This window comes from Sciurus vulgaris (assembly GCF_902686455.1).
Source record: "Sciurus vulgaris genome assembly, chromosome: 14".
Lineage (NCBI taxonomy): Eukaryota > Metazoa > Chordata > Mammalia > Rodentia > Sciuridae > Sciurus > Sciurus vulgaris.
Window position 1 is genome coordinate 74,351,318 of NC_136475.1, and position 15,472 is coordinate 74,366,789.

Sequence of the window (15,472 nt, forward strand, 5' to 3'; positions counted from 1 at the left end):
GACGAAGCTAAGAGGTGGGTGGCCTCCTTTCCCTGTCGCTTCATATTGACATGGGGGAGGGGGTGCCTGCCCTCCACCTGTTCTCCAGCAGATGGAAGGAACCATCCAACAGCACCCAGCAATGGCCTGGTTAGGTGACTGTGGTCAGTCCTCAACTTGTCTCTTTGAGGAAGTTCTCTTCCCCCGACGTGTGTGGTCCACACATGTGACCAGAGACATTTTCTCCATGACCTGCTTCCTGAGACTTAGCTGCGTTCTAGAGTTTCCCTTCGCTCATGTCCTCTTTGCGATCCTTGTCCCAGCCTTCCCCTCCTGAGCTAACCACTCCCTGAGCAGAGTCTCTGTCTCTGGACTTCCTGCCTGTGCTGGTTAATGTTACACTACGCTCAACCTGACTGGGTCTCGGGCCCAGCCATTTGGTCAAGCAGTATTCTGAATGAGTCTGGAAGGATATTTCTGAAAGGATTAACATTTGGATTGTAGATTGCCTTCCCATTGTGTGTGTGTAGGGGGGGACATGCAGTCCACTGAAGGAGGCCCCAAAGAAGAATGGAATTAAGAGGGAACCCCTCACCCAGTGCAAGGATGAACACCTGTAATCCCAAAGATTTGAGAGGCTGATGTAGGAGGATTGCAAGTTTGAGACCAGCCTAGGCAACTTAGTGAGACCAATCTCAAAATAAAAAATACAAAAGGGCTGGGGATGTAGCTGAGTGGTAGACCCCCACACCAGGGTTCAATCCTCAGTACAAAAAAAAAAAAAAAAGAGGTAACTTCTGCTTGACTGCCTTTGAGCTGGGGTGCTGGCTCCCTTCCACCTTAGGACTTGAAGTGAAACATCGACTCAGCTCTTTCTGTGTCTGCAGTCTGACCCCACAGGTCTTGGAATCTGTCGGCCTCTATAATCCTTAGCCAGTTCCTTTATAGTCTTCCTATGTAAACCTACACACACGTGTGCATGTGCACACACGTTATTGCTGGATCTCTGTTAGCCTCGGGAGCTCTAATATACTCTTTTACCTAGCTTTTGCTACACACTTATTTCCCCCTCCTATTGTCCCTTACACAAAGTAGAACCCCTTGCCATCTTTTAAGATCCAATATACTTGATACATCATCCAGAGCTGTCCCTGTAGGCCTTGCTCCTCTGTGCTCCCACAGCATGCCATCAAGCTTATGTGGCGAAACGCCCTTTGTGCATAGCATAGGGATCTCCATGGTCTTTCTGCAGCCTTGCAACCCCCTTGAGGGCAGGGGCCCTCCTCTCTACCTCCCTCCTCCTTGGCTTAGAGCAATTTAAGGGCTCACAACTTACTTAGAGAAATGCAATGAATTAAGTTGGAAATGAGCCCCTGGGAGACAGTTCCATGGGCCTTCCCAGGAAGATGGGATGTCAAGGTCACCCTGGGATGATGTTCCAACCATAGGTGACGGCTGTCAGGCTGTGACCGTGTACAACACAAGCTTGGGGTTTCACTCCCCCACTTAAATTCTCCCTAGCATGTTCTATAGCAGCGGTATCTCAGGACATTAATAAAATCAATTATTGGATAAAAATCACTGGTTTCCAGAGCTTCATCTTGTGCTATTAGCAGGAGAATGCTGTTTCAAAAAGAGATAACAAAGAGGGAGAGAGAGATCAATTACCGGATAAGATCGCGGGTGCCTGAGATGAACGTGCTGACTGGCGTGGCCCCTCTTACCTGCCACAGCCGCCACGGACCTGCACTGCCGTGGGCTGAGCCTGTCCTGGGCCTTCCCACTCAGGTTCCCAGGCGCAGGAAGCACACCCTGCTCTGTAATGGGGTGCAGCGCTCTGCTCCCTTAGGGCCCCAGGCAGCATGAGACACTTGATGATTTGGGTCAGTATCACATAAATGAGCAGCTCCACCTCAGTGACAGTGCCAGCCCCAGGACACCAGTTCCAAGTCAGAACCCCATCAATAAGTTCTTTCTAGAGACACAGCATTCATGGTGCAGATGAACCTGAAAGGTCCCAGCTCTTTTTAGATACAGACCGCTCTCCCCAGGGGCTATAGAAGTAGCATCCCTTGGGAAATAGCAACCAAATGCAAGCATCTCACTTGCCCAAGGAGGGAGTCCAACCCTGCTGGCTGGATGGAGAGTCTCTATTGGTGGCAGAGCTGCAGGGGGTGGAGTGGACCAGGCATCCTGAACATCCTGAACAGGTGTCCCTTGACTCCTGTGCTGGAGGGTCCCAGGAGGCTGTTCTGTACCTTGGATTCACCATTTTGGTATTGTGCATCACCAGACAGGCCAGTGACTTATGTGGGACCCAATCTTTCCTGCTCAGCCCAGACGGTTTTGGTGGGTACTACGTGAGATCACGAATCTGAGGTGGTGCATCCACATACATATACAGTGAGGGTCATCACTTGCTCTGCTTCCTAGAAACAGTCACAGATTCTTAGGTTGTACGAAGACAGGACCTGTCATGTGAAGAGACACTGTTACAGGTGGATCCCCTACTTTCTGTCACCACCTTTCCCATAGCGGAGGAGGAGAGAATGACAGCCATTTTGCTCTGTGCCAGCCACTGTGCCAGGTGTTCTGAAAGTGCCCTGGAGAGATGGTCTCTGGGGTCAGGATGCTAGAATGCAAGTCCCAACTCTTTCAGTTGTGGGATCTTGGCAAGGCACTTACCTATCACAGCAATCTCCTCTGTATGATGGGAATCAGCCATATCCACTTCATATGAGGTGAGAATGACATGAGAAGATGTGAGTCAAGGTCCCAGCACAACACCTGGTATACAGCACTCACTAACTGGTAGCAGCCATCGCTGTCCTTGTTCTGTTTCTTCTTGTTGCTGATGGGTTCGTTAATATTCTGCCTCTGGCCTCATCTTTGAACCCAGCACTGTCGTCACCAGCCTGGTCTCCATGGCCGGTACTGATCCATATACAAGGGGCTCGTGGAGGGCAGGGAGCCATTCTTACAGACTTTCTGTTCTTGTCACACAGCCTTCTGATGCTGACTGGGAAGACCTATGGGAGCAGTTTGACGAGCGGCGGTACCTGAATGCCAAAAAGTGGCGCGTTGGTGATGATCCCTATAAGCTCTATGCTTTCAACCAGAGGGAGAGCGAGCGCATCTCCAGCAACCGGGCCGTCCCAGACACTCGTCATCTGAGGTACTTTCTCCTTCTCCCAGGCCATTACCCCACCCCTCCCTGCAGTCAGGTCAGATCAGCAGTTGGCTTGATTTGGGGGCCCACTGCATGTACTGCCAGCGCCACCAACTGGGGCGTTTGCTGCTGGTGTCAAGATGTCTGTGCAACTTATTGCCATGAGCCACCCCAAGCCCCTCGCTTCGCACCTTGAGGTTGGAGAGAGTGTGCCCACCCCACCCTACATGACACTTGCAAGCATGGAGCTCTACAAATGCTTGACTATATATTTTTCCCTGAGAGAGTCCCAGGGCCTGGCCTGCCTTTCAGAATGGGGGCGAGCAGGATGGGCACACCCCGTGGAAGTCAGGCTGTCTCTCCTGTCACTGGGGGAGACCCTTCCTGAGGTAGCCCATGCACACTTTGCCACGTGAGAAGAGCAGCTAAGGGGCCTCTTCACTTGTCATTGGTTCTGTCCTCTGTGAAGGGCCCATTCACCCAGCCTCCCTCTTGCCACCTCTTGGTTGGGCCACCCCTTCAGCAGGTGTCAGAGATCAGGCATAGCCCTGTGCAGAAAGCTTTGTTTCTCAACAAAAAGAGACTTTGGGAAGATGCTTTATTTCAGGAATGACCATTCCTGGCGTCCCAGCAGCCCCTCTGCTTCCTGAGGAGGCCTGCTGAGGAAGCCAGTCCCATCCCCAGTCCTTTCTCCACCCCGGGAGCCCAGAGGTGCCAAAGACCTGTGCAGGCATGTTTCCTCTCTGTCACAAGTCACTGACTTTGTGCCAAACAGCAAGATGCCCATTGGGGATGGAGTTTGAAGGCAATGTTGACCAAGAGGCGGAAGTACTGGCTTGGAGTCTTGGCTTTCTGTGTTTGTTTGAGTCTGTGGGTACCTACACTGTGGGGCTTATACACAGGGAAGAAAGAATTTCCATGACTTAGGAAACCAGTTACTTTGATGGTTCTTAAATTGGCGCTGTGTAAAGGCATGGAACTGTTTCCTCAATGAGGTTGCATAACTCGGAGACCTCATCTTACGTGGCATGTATTCATGGAGTCACAAGGCCAGTCCCTGGTGATCGCCATCATTCCCAGAGGGGCCAGAATCTTGATTTCCCTGTGAATGTAGCAGGGGGGATGAACTGGATGATATTCTGGCTTTTTCTAACCCTGAAAATTTGTAAATTTAACTCTCCCCTCAAGGTGCCATGAATCTCTTCCTTAGGATCAGTTCATAGCATCCCCTATAGCAGAATTCCCAGGACATGGGCCATTCCTCCTCCGTTCTGCTGGCTTGCTATCAACTTAAAGTCTGAACCCTATTTAAATTCCCCCATACTTACCTTGCTTCTTGGCATCTGTGAGAACTGTATTTAAATATCAAGTTATTGTATTTCCCTGAGCAGAAACTACATAGAGGAGACTAGGGAAGAGGGAGAGCACAGGACCCTGGGAAGTCCCCTGTGTGTCAGGCAAGTGGTCTGCCCCTTGTCTTAGTCCAGATGCTGAGGCCCTTGGAGGGACAAAAGGCCACCTAGCCAGGAAAGCTGCCGGTACATCAAGAGACACCTGGGACTGGTCCCTCCCACAGAAAGTAGGCACCATGAATTCACCATGCAGGCTAGTACCTGGGGACACTCAGAGCAGGTCTGATTTCCACACTCTCACTCTTCTCTGATCTGAGAGCGAGAAGCGGGGGTTGCAAGGGCTGGATATATGCTGTGGTAGCTGATGAAGCCTGTCCCCAGGCGTCCAGCTCACCAGGCCAGCTCTGGGCTCTGCACCTAATGCAGTGGGCGCCCATCTGTTAAGAAACTATGGTCTGCTGGGAGTGCTGTGAAGAGGGAAGAGAGGATTTGGACAGAATTTAGACACCCTTTGGGAAGACAAAAAAGGCACATGTATCAGCCATATGTCTGCCTCAGGGCAACAACCTTGGCCTACAGGAGCCAGGATTGTTACTCAGAGAATTTGGGGTTTATATCACTTACTCTGAGTACACAGGAAGAAGAAGGAACAGGGGTTGAGAATCAGCAAAATGCCTGGGCCCGTAGCTAAACTGGGTACAGAGCACTCACTGCCTTAGCACCAGGATAGAACTGGAGAGGCACCAACTGGATTAGCCGTCCGTGGGTCCAGTTTGGTAGAGTGCGCCCCCTGCTGGCGTCACCCGTAGTGATGAGAACTTTAGCGGGGGCCAGCAAAGCCCTGTTTTCTTCCCTCAGATGGTCCCTCGCTAGAGGACCTTTCTCTTCCAGCCCCTGCTACTCAGGAAAACTAGCTGTGAGGTTGGAGTCCCTAATCCTTCCCTGATTCCAGACTTCCTGCTGTATCCTGACTTCACCTGGATGCAGTGCCTGGGGTCTGCCTGCCTGGGCTGATGGAGTCCTGGGGCTCATTTTTGGGCCCTGCCTGCCTTGACTCTGACCAGCCATGTCTCCTGGTGACTAACATCCTGCAGATCAGGGATTTTCAACAGCAACACTGCTAACAATTTGGCTTGGATAATACTTTGTCGTGGAGTTATCCTGTGGTATCCTAAAATTGTAGGACTTTAGCAAAATATCTGGTCTCCACTTACTAGCATACCCTCTCCCAAGCTGTGACAATCAGAAACACATTAGGACATGGCCATATGTTCCCTAGGGGACAAAATTGCAGTAAGGATCACTAGTGTAAATCTGACTCTGCTTTTTACCTCAGTTCTCAAAAACAAAACATAGACATTCATTACCAACCCCATTGCCAGCAGCAAACCTTCTCAAAGCAGAGTGAACTCAGAGGTTCGGGACAGGGACTCTGGGCTCAGATTACCCTGTTTCCGGTCCTGGCTGTGTTGTGACAAGCTGAATAAACTTAAATAAGTTGTCTAGCACCTCTGTACCTCACTTTCCTCTTTTGAAAAACAAAGATAAAATTAACACTAATGAGTCTGCCTAATTTGGGTTTTCTAAGGACCAAATAAAATATGTGGTAAAGACTGACCTACTCCACAGTAAAATATTTGGAAAATTTCAGCATGTTGTAACCCAACCCCAAATTGAAGAAGCACCAAAATGGAGAACCAGGAAGGGATATTATTAATAAAATCACTAAGTTGTTAGGAATGACAGTGGGTGCAGGGAGAACAGATGTGGGTTTCAAGGTCAGGCTCAATGCCAGAGAAATGGAAGCGAGTGGAATCAAACCCCTGCAGTGTAGAGTGTTGTTCACAAGCATCGACCTCAGCAGTTCTCAGTCCAGGCTCCTTATAAGAGGCACTTGGGGAGCCTTTTTAAAATGCTGATACCCAGACTCCAATCAGCTGAAGTATGTCCTTTCTAAGCTCCACAAGTGTCTCTAACGAGCTGCGAGGGTTGAGGACCCCTGCTTGAGGTAAGTGCTTCTCAGACTTAAATAGGCAAACAAACAGATCATCTGAGGATCTGGTGACAGTCTGATTCAGTGGGTCTGGGGTGGGACCCTAGATTCTGCATTTCTAAAAAGCTCCCAGCCATACCAGTGCCGCTGGTCCACAGAGCACACTCCGAATAGCAAGGACTTAGAACATGGTTCTCAAGTTGGATTTCCCAAGCTAGCAGACTAGCAGCATCGGTGTGTCATGGGAGCTTATTAGAAATGCACATTCTTAGGTTTCACCCAGAAAACCCTGTGGATGAAGCCTGGTAATCTGGTTATTGGCAAGTACCACGGGTGAGGTGATTCTGAGGCCCCCTCATTGGAAACCACAGAGCATTTGCTTACCCTTGTGACTTGCCTTTGTGGCCCACATGAAGTCCATGGGTGGGCTGCTCAGCTGAAAGACTCAGGCTTGAGCAGAGAGTACAGCCCCTGACGGAGGCCACCTACCTGTGAAATGCTGCAGCCCTCTCCCTCTGACCAAGTGATGTGGCTTCTGCCTCTCGCCCCATGGAGACTTTGACCTCTCTGGTTCCTTGTTCCTCCCTCTTCTCCCAGTTCCTTCATCCACAAGATCCATGTCCTACCATTCTCCTGGCAGTTGCCATCACTACTACCAAGAACCTATTAAAGCAAGGCCACCCCTGAGCCCACCAGGGTCATTGGCCCACACTTGGCTTCTGGCTCCTTCATGGGACTCAGCCCCATTGATACAGGCTTTGCTCCCACCAGGCCGTTTTGTATTCCCACTGTGCCTTAAAGATCCTACTGATTTTGATACCAGTTGCCCTCTAGGGTAACATGTTGAGCATCCACATACTGGCATGTGATGGGAATTAATTATAATTTGAACAAATGGAAGAGTAAGATTGGAAGGATCATCGGCCACTCTCTCCCACCTGCCTTACATGGAGAGAGGAGAAGAGGAGCTCAAAGAAGCCTCATTATCCTTTGACCCTTAGGGGCCTCATAAGAAGAATCAAGAGAGCAGACACAAAGTTAAAGGGGAAAAGCTTTTTCCCTTAAAGAGTTCTCATTACTGAAAGGAGAAGAGTGAAGAAACAGCATGTGGGAGGGGTCTGAGCTTATTAAATTTGCTTCCAATTTTCTTACCACAGTAATTGGATTCTGATTTATAGGAAGCGTTTGGACAGCGCCTGAAACAGAGAACTATTAGCCGAGCATTAGAGGAGGCGCTGCCGAGAGGCGGGAGCGGGGTGAATTGCTGAGGAATCGGAAGCTGCCGTGTGGCAGAGGAGAGGGGGCTGTGGAAGTTCTCACCCAACAGCCCTCTGTGCTGATTGAATCGCCAGATGCATTGGCGCCTTCCTGGCATGAGTCGGCCAGAAAAGCCCAGGGGCTTCATTCTGTGTTCGGTAGAACAGCAGCCTCTCCCCTGCCCCTGAGCCCCGGGAGTCCGTGGCCTGCAGCAGGCAGGCGGGTTTGTCTAGAGTGCGGGAGGACTGAGGCGAGGATGGAAGAAGGTGGCTTTGGGGCAGGCTTGGACTTCCCCTTTCTCAGGGTGAACAAGACGCAGGGGGTGGGTAGTGGGTGATGTGACATCCAGTGTGAGTTACCAAGTTTCTGCAGCTGGTCCCCTCATTCACACGCAGAGCTGACACCCTTCCCACGCCCCCAGCCTACTCCTTATATCGTGTTTGCTGTGATTTTCACAATCCCAGGGCTGGAACCTGTTCCTACTTTTTTTTTTTTGGTACTGGGGATTGAACCCAGGGGCGCTCAACCACTGAACCACATCCCCAGCCCTTTTTTATATTTCATATTTTATTTAGAGACAGGGTCTCACTGAGTTGCTTAGGACCTTGCTACAGTGCTGAGGCCGGCTTTGAACTTACCATCCGCCTGCCTCGGCCTTCCGAGCCGCTGGAACCAGGCCCAGCTCCTACTTTTGTCCCTGCTTGGTCTCATTCCCAGCACAGGCCCTGTGAGAGGAGTGGGAATGAGGGAACCAGAGTGGCTTTTTCCACGTTCTAGCTCCTTCCATCTGATAAGATAACCTCAAAGGTTTATTGTTCTGTGAGTTGCCTCACAGATGTGGATGGATGCGTCCCTCTGTGGTTGGTCTTCCCAGTCCAGGTGTGTACCCATGGTCTTCCACTCCCGTCCCACTTCAACTGAACAGAAAAATGAGGCCCCCTGATCCCCACTCCCCAACACCAGTGTTCAGTTTCCACCTCTTGGCCCTGGTCCCGTGGAGTCAGAGATGAATAAAATGTAACTGCATGTGTCATATGGGAGTTGGGACATAGTGTTGTGCCATGCAGAGTGGTTTCAGTGTCAGGAAGAGCAGCTTCTACTGGGACAAGTCCCAGAGGACCCCAGAGCGAGCTCTGTGGTTTATAAAGCAGTGGCTGCTCTGATATACAGTCCTCCTTTTCCAGGAGGACCCTACCCCCTCACCCTGTACTGGTGGCAACAGCTGGATTTGCCATCATCCCAGTAACACATAAAATATCTGGCAAACAAGAAGCCATCAGATGGAGACTCAAGCAGGGGGAAATATTTCAATAAAACCAATGTATATTTTTGCTGTTGCCTAGCAATGCCTATTATGGGGTTGCTTGGATGACGGGGAGCAAGTGGCAGGGTGGACAGAGCCTTTGAGCAGTGAGCTGCACTGAGATGGAGCTGGGGAAGCCTCATTAGGTCACCTCCCTGGCCTGGCTGGGTCTGCCTGCTCCCTTCTGGAACATTCTCCCTGCCTTGGTCCAGTGTGGTGCTAAATGGTGCGAACAGTGGGGCGCCCATTGCTTGCCTGGAGGGAAAATTCCACACTTCAATAGATCTCACCAGAAAGACATTTTTCCTTTGCTCCTTTTCATCCTGGGAAATGAAGGGGCCGTGGCCCGGGCTCCCAGCACGCGTCTCCCTCCTTGTATTTACTCGGTTGGAATGACTGCCAAAGATCATCATCATTTCTCTCCTTGTGCTCGTCACTTAGCAGTAATAGGATAAAAATCTTTACGGCTGGAACGGCTGAGCGTAAAAAATGTTCATATTCCCTGAGAGTCAGGGCTATTCCACTAGCTCAGCATAGCGTAGTGATTCCGCATCAAGGCCGAGGGGAGGGGAGGGGAAACCCATCACAGACACTTAGCTTTTGCAAACAAGCTATCCCTATCTGCTACTTTCTGGTCCCTCCAGTGCGCCATTTTTCAATCCTGGATGTGAACCCATTGAAAGTGGCTCTGGGTGTGCTTCACTGAGGAGCATCTCAGAGTTCAGTTTGTCCTACGGGAGGATGGGAACAGCAGGAGGAGATTCAAGACATCCTGGAAGTGATCCTGCAGTAGGCTGGAGTCGGGGGACCTGGGCAGCGGTTTGCACTGCCACTTACAGGGCCCCTGGATCCTTCTCTCCAGGTGAGACAGAAAGACCTGCCCTGGGCTGGGGTGGCGGGTGCCTCTGGGTCAGGGTTCTTCTCCATCGGATCCCCTGATGCCTTGAACACTGAGCCTGCTGGCCCCTCCTGCCACTGCCTGCTCTGATTTTCAGGGAGATTTCTCAAGGGGCAACCCCTCAGCCTCCCAAAGGGGAGCAGACAGGTACACCTGCTGAGGGGAATTCATTGGGACAAACTGCCTTAGCCAATTTGTTTTCTTGCACCCTGTTTACTACCGAATTCCACCAACTTTGCCTTGCCTTGTGTGTCTCATGTATTTATTCATCCACTCATTTATTCATTCAATGAACACATTGACCAGGCATTTGCCACATGCCAAAATCTGTGTTAGGAATTGGCCCCACCCACTACAAGCTTGTTGGTCTAGTGGGAGAAATCCACATGGGACAGGTTCCTGATGTTCTTTATGGGTTGCATCGAGTCCACACCCCCTTGATTCCCATGTTAATGCACTGACTTCTTGCTCACGTGACCAGACACCCATCCCCTGCCCTGATCAGGGTATTTGGTGTGATTTTGGTGTGGCTGTTTCTATCTTGGTTGTGGAGTAAAGTACAGGAGCTGGAAACTTTCCTGAGGAAATGACAGAATGGCCTAGGCTGGCCTGCGCAGGAGGATCTCCATGTGAATCAGAAGCTGAGGCTTTTTGAAGAAGATGGCATTTGGGCTGGAATTAGGATTTTACCAGGTGGCAGGCATTCCATGTGAGGAGAAGAACATAAGGAAATATTGGGAAGTATCAGAACCACAGTGGTTTTTAGGAATCAGTTGAATTTACTTGAGTATGGGGTGATGGAGGGGAAAAGTGGGAAAGAACATTCTGGAAAGAAAACTTGGAGGCATGTTTGGCTGCCATTGCCTCATGGCCACAGCAACTTGGGAGATGCCCTGAGCAGCAGCTCCATGTCCAACATCACCTTACAGGATCTCCTTAGAGGGGAGAGGGAACAGACATGAGACCGAGCAAAACGGGGCCAGACAGCCGAGGCGGTCCCTCCCCCAAAGGGCAGCAGTGCCAAACCAAGCTTGGACTGACTTGGGGTTGACCCAAGGGGTAGAGCTTGGGCATGGAGATACCAGGATCCACAGTGGGGCACCCCCCCTGAATCTGAAGAGTTTGTTTCCCAGCAAGATGGGAGAGGTGAGAAGCAAGAATTGTCAGGGAATGGGAAAAGGGGTCTGTCCTTCACCCCTGAGCCAGCTGCTGCGTTTCGGGGCTGAGCACTAGGGCAGGCAGTCTGCAGAAACTGGGCATGACAGCAAGACTAGAGATTAACCACACAACTAGGTGAGAAAACTCAGGTTTAGGGAGGTTAAGACTCCAAGACCACACAGCTAATCAACGCTTAGCTGAAACTTAAAATCAAATTCAGATTCTAAGTCCACGTATTTTTTTCCCTTCTATCACAAATATAAAACCCCGTTTATGCCCAAGTTCCTTGACGGAGAGGGAGGAAGTGTGTCTTGGACTTATACTTTGGAGCAAGGAAAATGAATGATACAGAGGATCCTGGTTTTCCCCATTTTGATAGTTTGATAATTAAATACATTTTAGTTTTGTCTAGAGGCACAAAAATAGCGTTTAATCATCTGATGAAATAAAGAGTGTCACCTGGCTGGGTGTGGTGGCACATACCTATAATCCGAGCAAGTCAGGAGGCTGAAGCAGGAGGATCCCAAGTTCAAGGCCTGTCTAGGCCAGCAAGATCCTGTCTCAAAATAAATAGAAAGGGCTGGGGAGGTAGCTCAGTGGCAAAGCATGCCTGGGTTCAATCCCCAGTTCCAAAAAAAGAGTCATCTGGTATTCTGGGCCAAATCCTAATGATTAGGCAACTGGAGAACAACCTCTTTGAAAGGTATCAAGGGGCCTTGGTTCTGGGGACAGATTTCCCTTCTTTCTCCCTGAGGTTTTGCCTCCCTCATTTCACGTTATCTGTACAACAAAGCAAAGGAAAGAAGTGTGGAAAGAGAAGTAGACCTATGTTCAGTGCCAGAATGAAAAGCTGAAATATTCGTCATGAGGAATGCATTCTACAAATCATTGAGCTGAAGACTATCAGGGGTCTATCAGTAGAAAGGTACACTGAAAATTTGCCCTCATGAAATGTAGATTCTCTACATGAGTAAATCCCCCAGCTGGATGTTTAAGACCTACCTTACTGCCCTTCCCAGGCCCTTGGTACATCCCCACCTTATGGATTATTTCCCACAGCAGGCATGTTCCCTAAGGCCAACCTTGAAGATATGCCCTGGCCCGTGAGCTCAGGGGTTTAGTAACACCAAGGAAAATGTGGCATTGGTTCTCTTCTTTTGTCTTTTTAAAAATTTGGTTTGGGTGTACATTTTTAAATGGCAGAGGAAGAGGACTGAGGAACGTTTGCTCTCTATACCCCGTGGTCTCTTTAGTGCTGCGGAGGGGGGGTGAGAGGACAGTATTGCTGATTTTGGGGGTGGATCTTGCCTCGTTGATGAACTGCGTTGTATCCTTCCAGTTCCATGGCTTTTGAAATCCTCCTCCAAGATCAAAATTTGCCCCAAGACCAAAATCCCTCTTCATTTTTTCTTAAGTAAATTTTTTATTGAACTATAATATATACAGAAAGGACACACTTCCTATGTGTGCAGCTTAAAGAATTTTTCCAAAGAGAATACAACCCATGTTCCTTTTTCCTAAATTAAGGAAAAGAACATTAGCCTTTTCCAGAAGCCACTCTGCCTTGCCCCATTGGTACCCACCTGAGTAATACTAGCATGGCTTCAAATGGTATGGATTAATGTTGCTTGTGTTTGAACTTTATGTAAATGAAATTTCACATTATATTCTGTGTGTCTTGCTTTCTTCAAAATTAGGTGAGTAAAATTCAGTCACATTTTGCAAGACATGGTTGGTTCATTTTGATTGCTGTATAGTATTCCTCTGTATGCTATGGATATATTACAATTGATAGGACTATTCAACAATTAGTCCTTATTTGGGGTTTTTCTATTTGGAGTTCTTAGGTGTAGAGTTCTGTGATTAATCTTCCACTTGTCTTTTGGTAACATGCACATGTATTTCTGTAGGGTGTTCCTAGAAGCTTTCAGAAACACTGTCCCACATTTCACAAAGTGGTTGTGGCAGAGTTCCAGTTGCTCCAACTTGGTTGTCAATCACTTGCTATTGTCTGAGTCTTCCATTGTAGCCCTGCTAGAAGCTGAGTCATGGTATCTTGTTGTGTTCTGCACTTGCCAGGTCCTGACAAATACTTTTTCATCAGCTGTTGGCCAGCCTCGTGCCTGATGAAGTGTTTTGCCCTTTCTCTTTCCATCTGTCTATGCCCTTTGCCCAAGAACTAGACACTAAGCCTGGCTCTAAGTCCTTCTGCAACCTGTTTCTCTTCTGGTTATTTTTTGACATGTTTTCCAACATTTTTGAGGCAGTGTAATAAGATAAGGGGAGAAAAATGACCAGGCTGAGCATCAAGAGATCCAAGTCTTTCTAAGATAACACCCAGCAACCCCTCTAGCTCCCTGGTGTCCACTTCGGCACATGTAAGAAATCAGAGACAGCTATTAAGACCACTTCCAGCTCTGACTGCTGGTTTTGTACACACTTCTGCCAGTAAGAACATGGGGGCACTGGCTTAGGAGTGGAATCAGGTTGGAAGCTACTTCCAGAAACATGGTGCCCTGCCCCTGGGCCCTGGATGAATCTTCCCCTCGCACACTTGCCTTCCTAACAGGACTCCAGGGTTCTGCAGAGCCAGTACAGCTGTCCTTTTCTACTTATGCCCTGTCCATTTCTGCGTGCCAGCCCAGCTCCACCATGCCTTCCATGCCGTGGAGGTCACCAGAGCCCGCCCAGCCTGAGATACAGGGGTCGGCTGGTTTGACGTCTTCTCGGTTGTCTGAAAGCCTGGGATCTGCTGAAAGCACCAGGGCGGTTGTTCCTGGAGCTGGCACACCTCACGGATGGCAGCTTGACTGCACACACTGGTCACCTGTCTGAGTTTTTCAGTCTAGAAGAGGGAGCTGGCACAAGCTTCTTCCCGTTAAAACTCAGAACACTGTCATGTCCATTACCACTTCTTCCCAGTACTTCAAAGGACCCATGGCTGGCGCTGTAAGGCATGTGCTTCAAATGACAGATGCAGTGGGGCTGGTAGAATTAGCGTGAGGAAGTCCTGATGATGCTCAGGGTTGGGACCAGAGCACTAGGGGCAGCTCCTGAATAAAAGGGTGAACCGTACAGCAAGTCCTTAGAATTAGACCGCCCACGCCTTGTATGTATGCAGGACTTTACGAAGGGCTTTCCCATCTCTTTCTCATGATGTCCACAGTAACCTTTTGGGTGAAGGGTCATGGCCATTTCAGGGAAGGATGCTGAGGCCCAGATCAGTGAACTGGTTGACTAAGGTACAACTAAGTCTTCTACCTCTGGAAGCTTCGAGGCAAAACATCTCTGCCTCTTTGCTGGTCCCCCTGAATTACATAAATTCCCCAGACTCCATTTCTTTATCTGTAAAATGGGGACAATAACGGTACCCAGAGGGAGGTGAAATAACCCATGTCAAACACTGAGCACTGTCTTTAATCTCTAGTAAGCACCCAGTGACTGTCGGCTACGCCCGTGAGTAGCCTGCTTAGTTTTAGCATCAGGACCAGCATTGGCATCAGGCCCCTTGATCCTTCTGTTGCTTCGCTGATACCAGGAAAGCACATCAGGGAAGCGGGGCAGAGGGGGCAGGTCTGGAGCTGGAGGAAGAGGGGATGGAGGCACCTGAGCTTGGAAAGGTCCTGGTTCAGCACCTGCTGCCCACCTCCGAGTAGGGGTGTGGCTCCGGCAGGGCGCACTTGAGCTGAAAACCAGGTGGGGCAGGTGATGTGCATGGGGCCTGGCAGGCCTGGGATTGCTCCTGGCACCGAGCATTCCGCTTGCCTGAATGTCAAACTGACTTTAAAAACTGGAAAGCAAAATAAGTGATGAGGCAATTGTGACACCATGTCTGGTGAAGTTTGCACTTGAAAGATACTGAGGATGGAAGCAAGGCCAGCCGGAGGAGTGATTTAGGGCCCGGGTCCAGCAAGTACAAAATGTGTTTGACAGGAGATGAAAAGAGCAGGAGAGGAGATGACAGCTGTGGGTGGGAGAAGCTGTGGCGCGGAGGCCCCGAGCCCGCTATGGTGACAGACAGTGGGATGGCGAGGAGGGCCACGTGAGGCCTGCGGAGGCTGGAAACCCAGCTGAGGAGCCCCTACGTGACGAGTGGAGGGAGGGCCCTGCAGGGGCCCCATCCCTCGGTCAGCCAGGGACTCCGTGCTGGAGAGGGCGAGGTCTCTGGGTGCCCTGGTGTCCCTGTTGACTGAAGCTTTATTGTAGCTAAGGTGCTCTTACCTCTGACCTTGACCGACCCTCACAATCGCCCCGAGGCTGCCAGACCAGACATGCTGTCTCTGCATCCTTTCCTCCTCCCTGCCTCTCCTTGGTCCATCCTGTGGACGCTTCCTCTGCCTCTTACCCCAAGCCTCGCCGAGCC

General features: G+C 50.0%; 1 protein-coding gene across 3 annotated transcripts in view; it reads left to right on the plus strand.

The window, feature by feature from the left end:
• Positions 1-15,472, plus strand: part of GALNT14 (polypeptide N-acetylgalactosaminyltransferase 14) — a 202,617-nt gene that overhangs the window by 122,721 nt on the left and 64,424 nt on the right. For all 3 annotated transcript variants that reach the window (XM_079109966.1, XM_079109968.1, XM_079109967.1), the window contains one exon: positions 2,985-3,154. In XM_079109966.1, the coding sequence (XP_078966092.1) occupies positions 2,985-3,154 (170 nt within the window). The remainder of the gene's footprint in view (positions 1-2,984; positions 3,155-15,472) is intronic.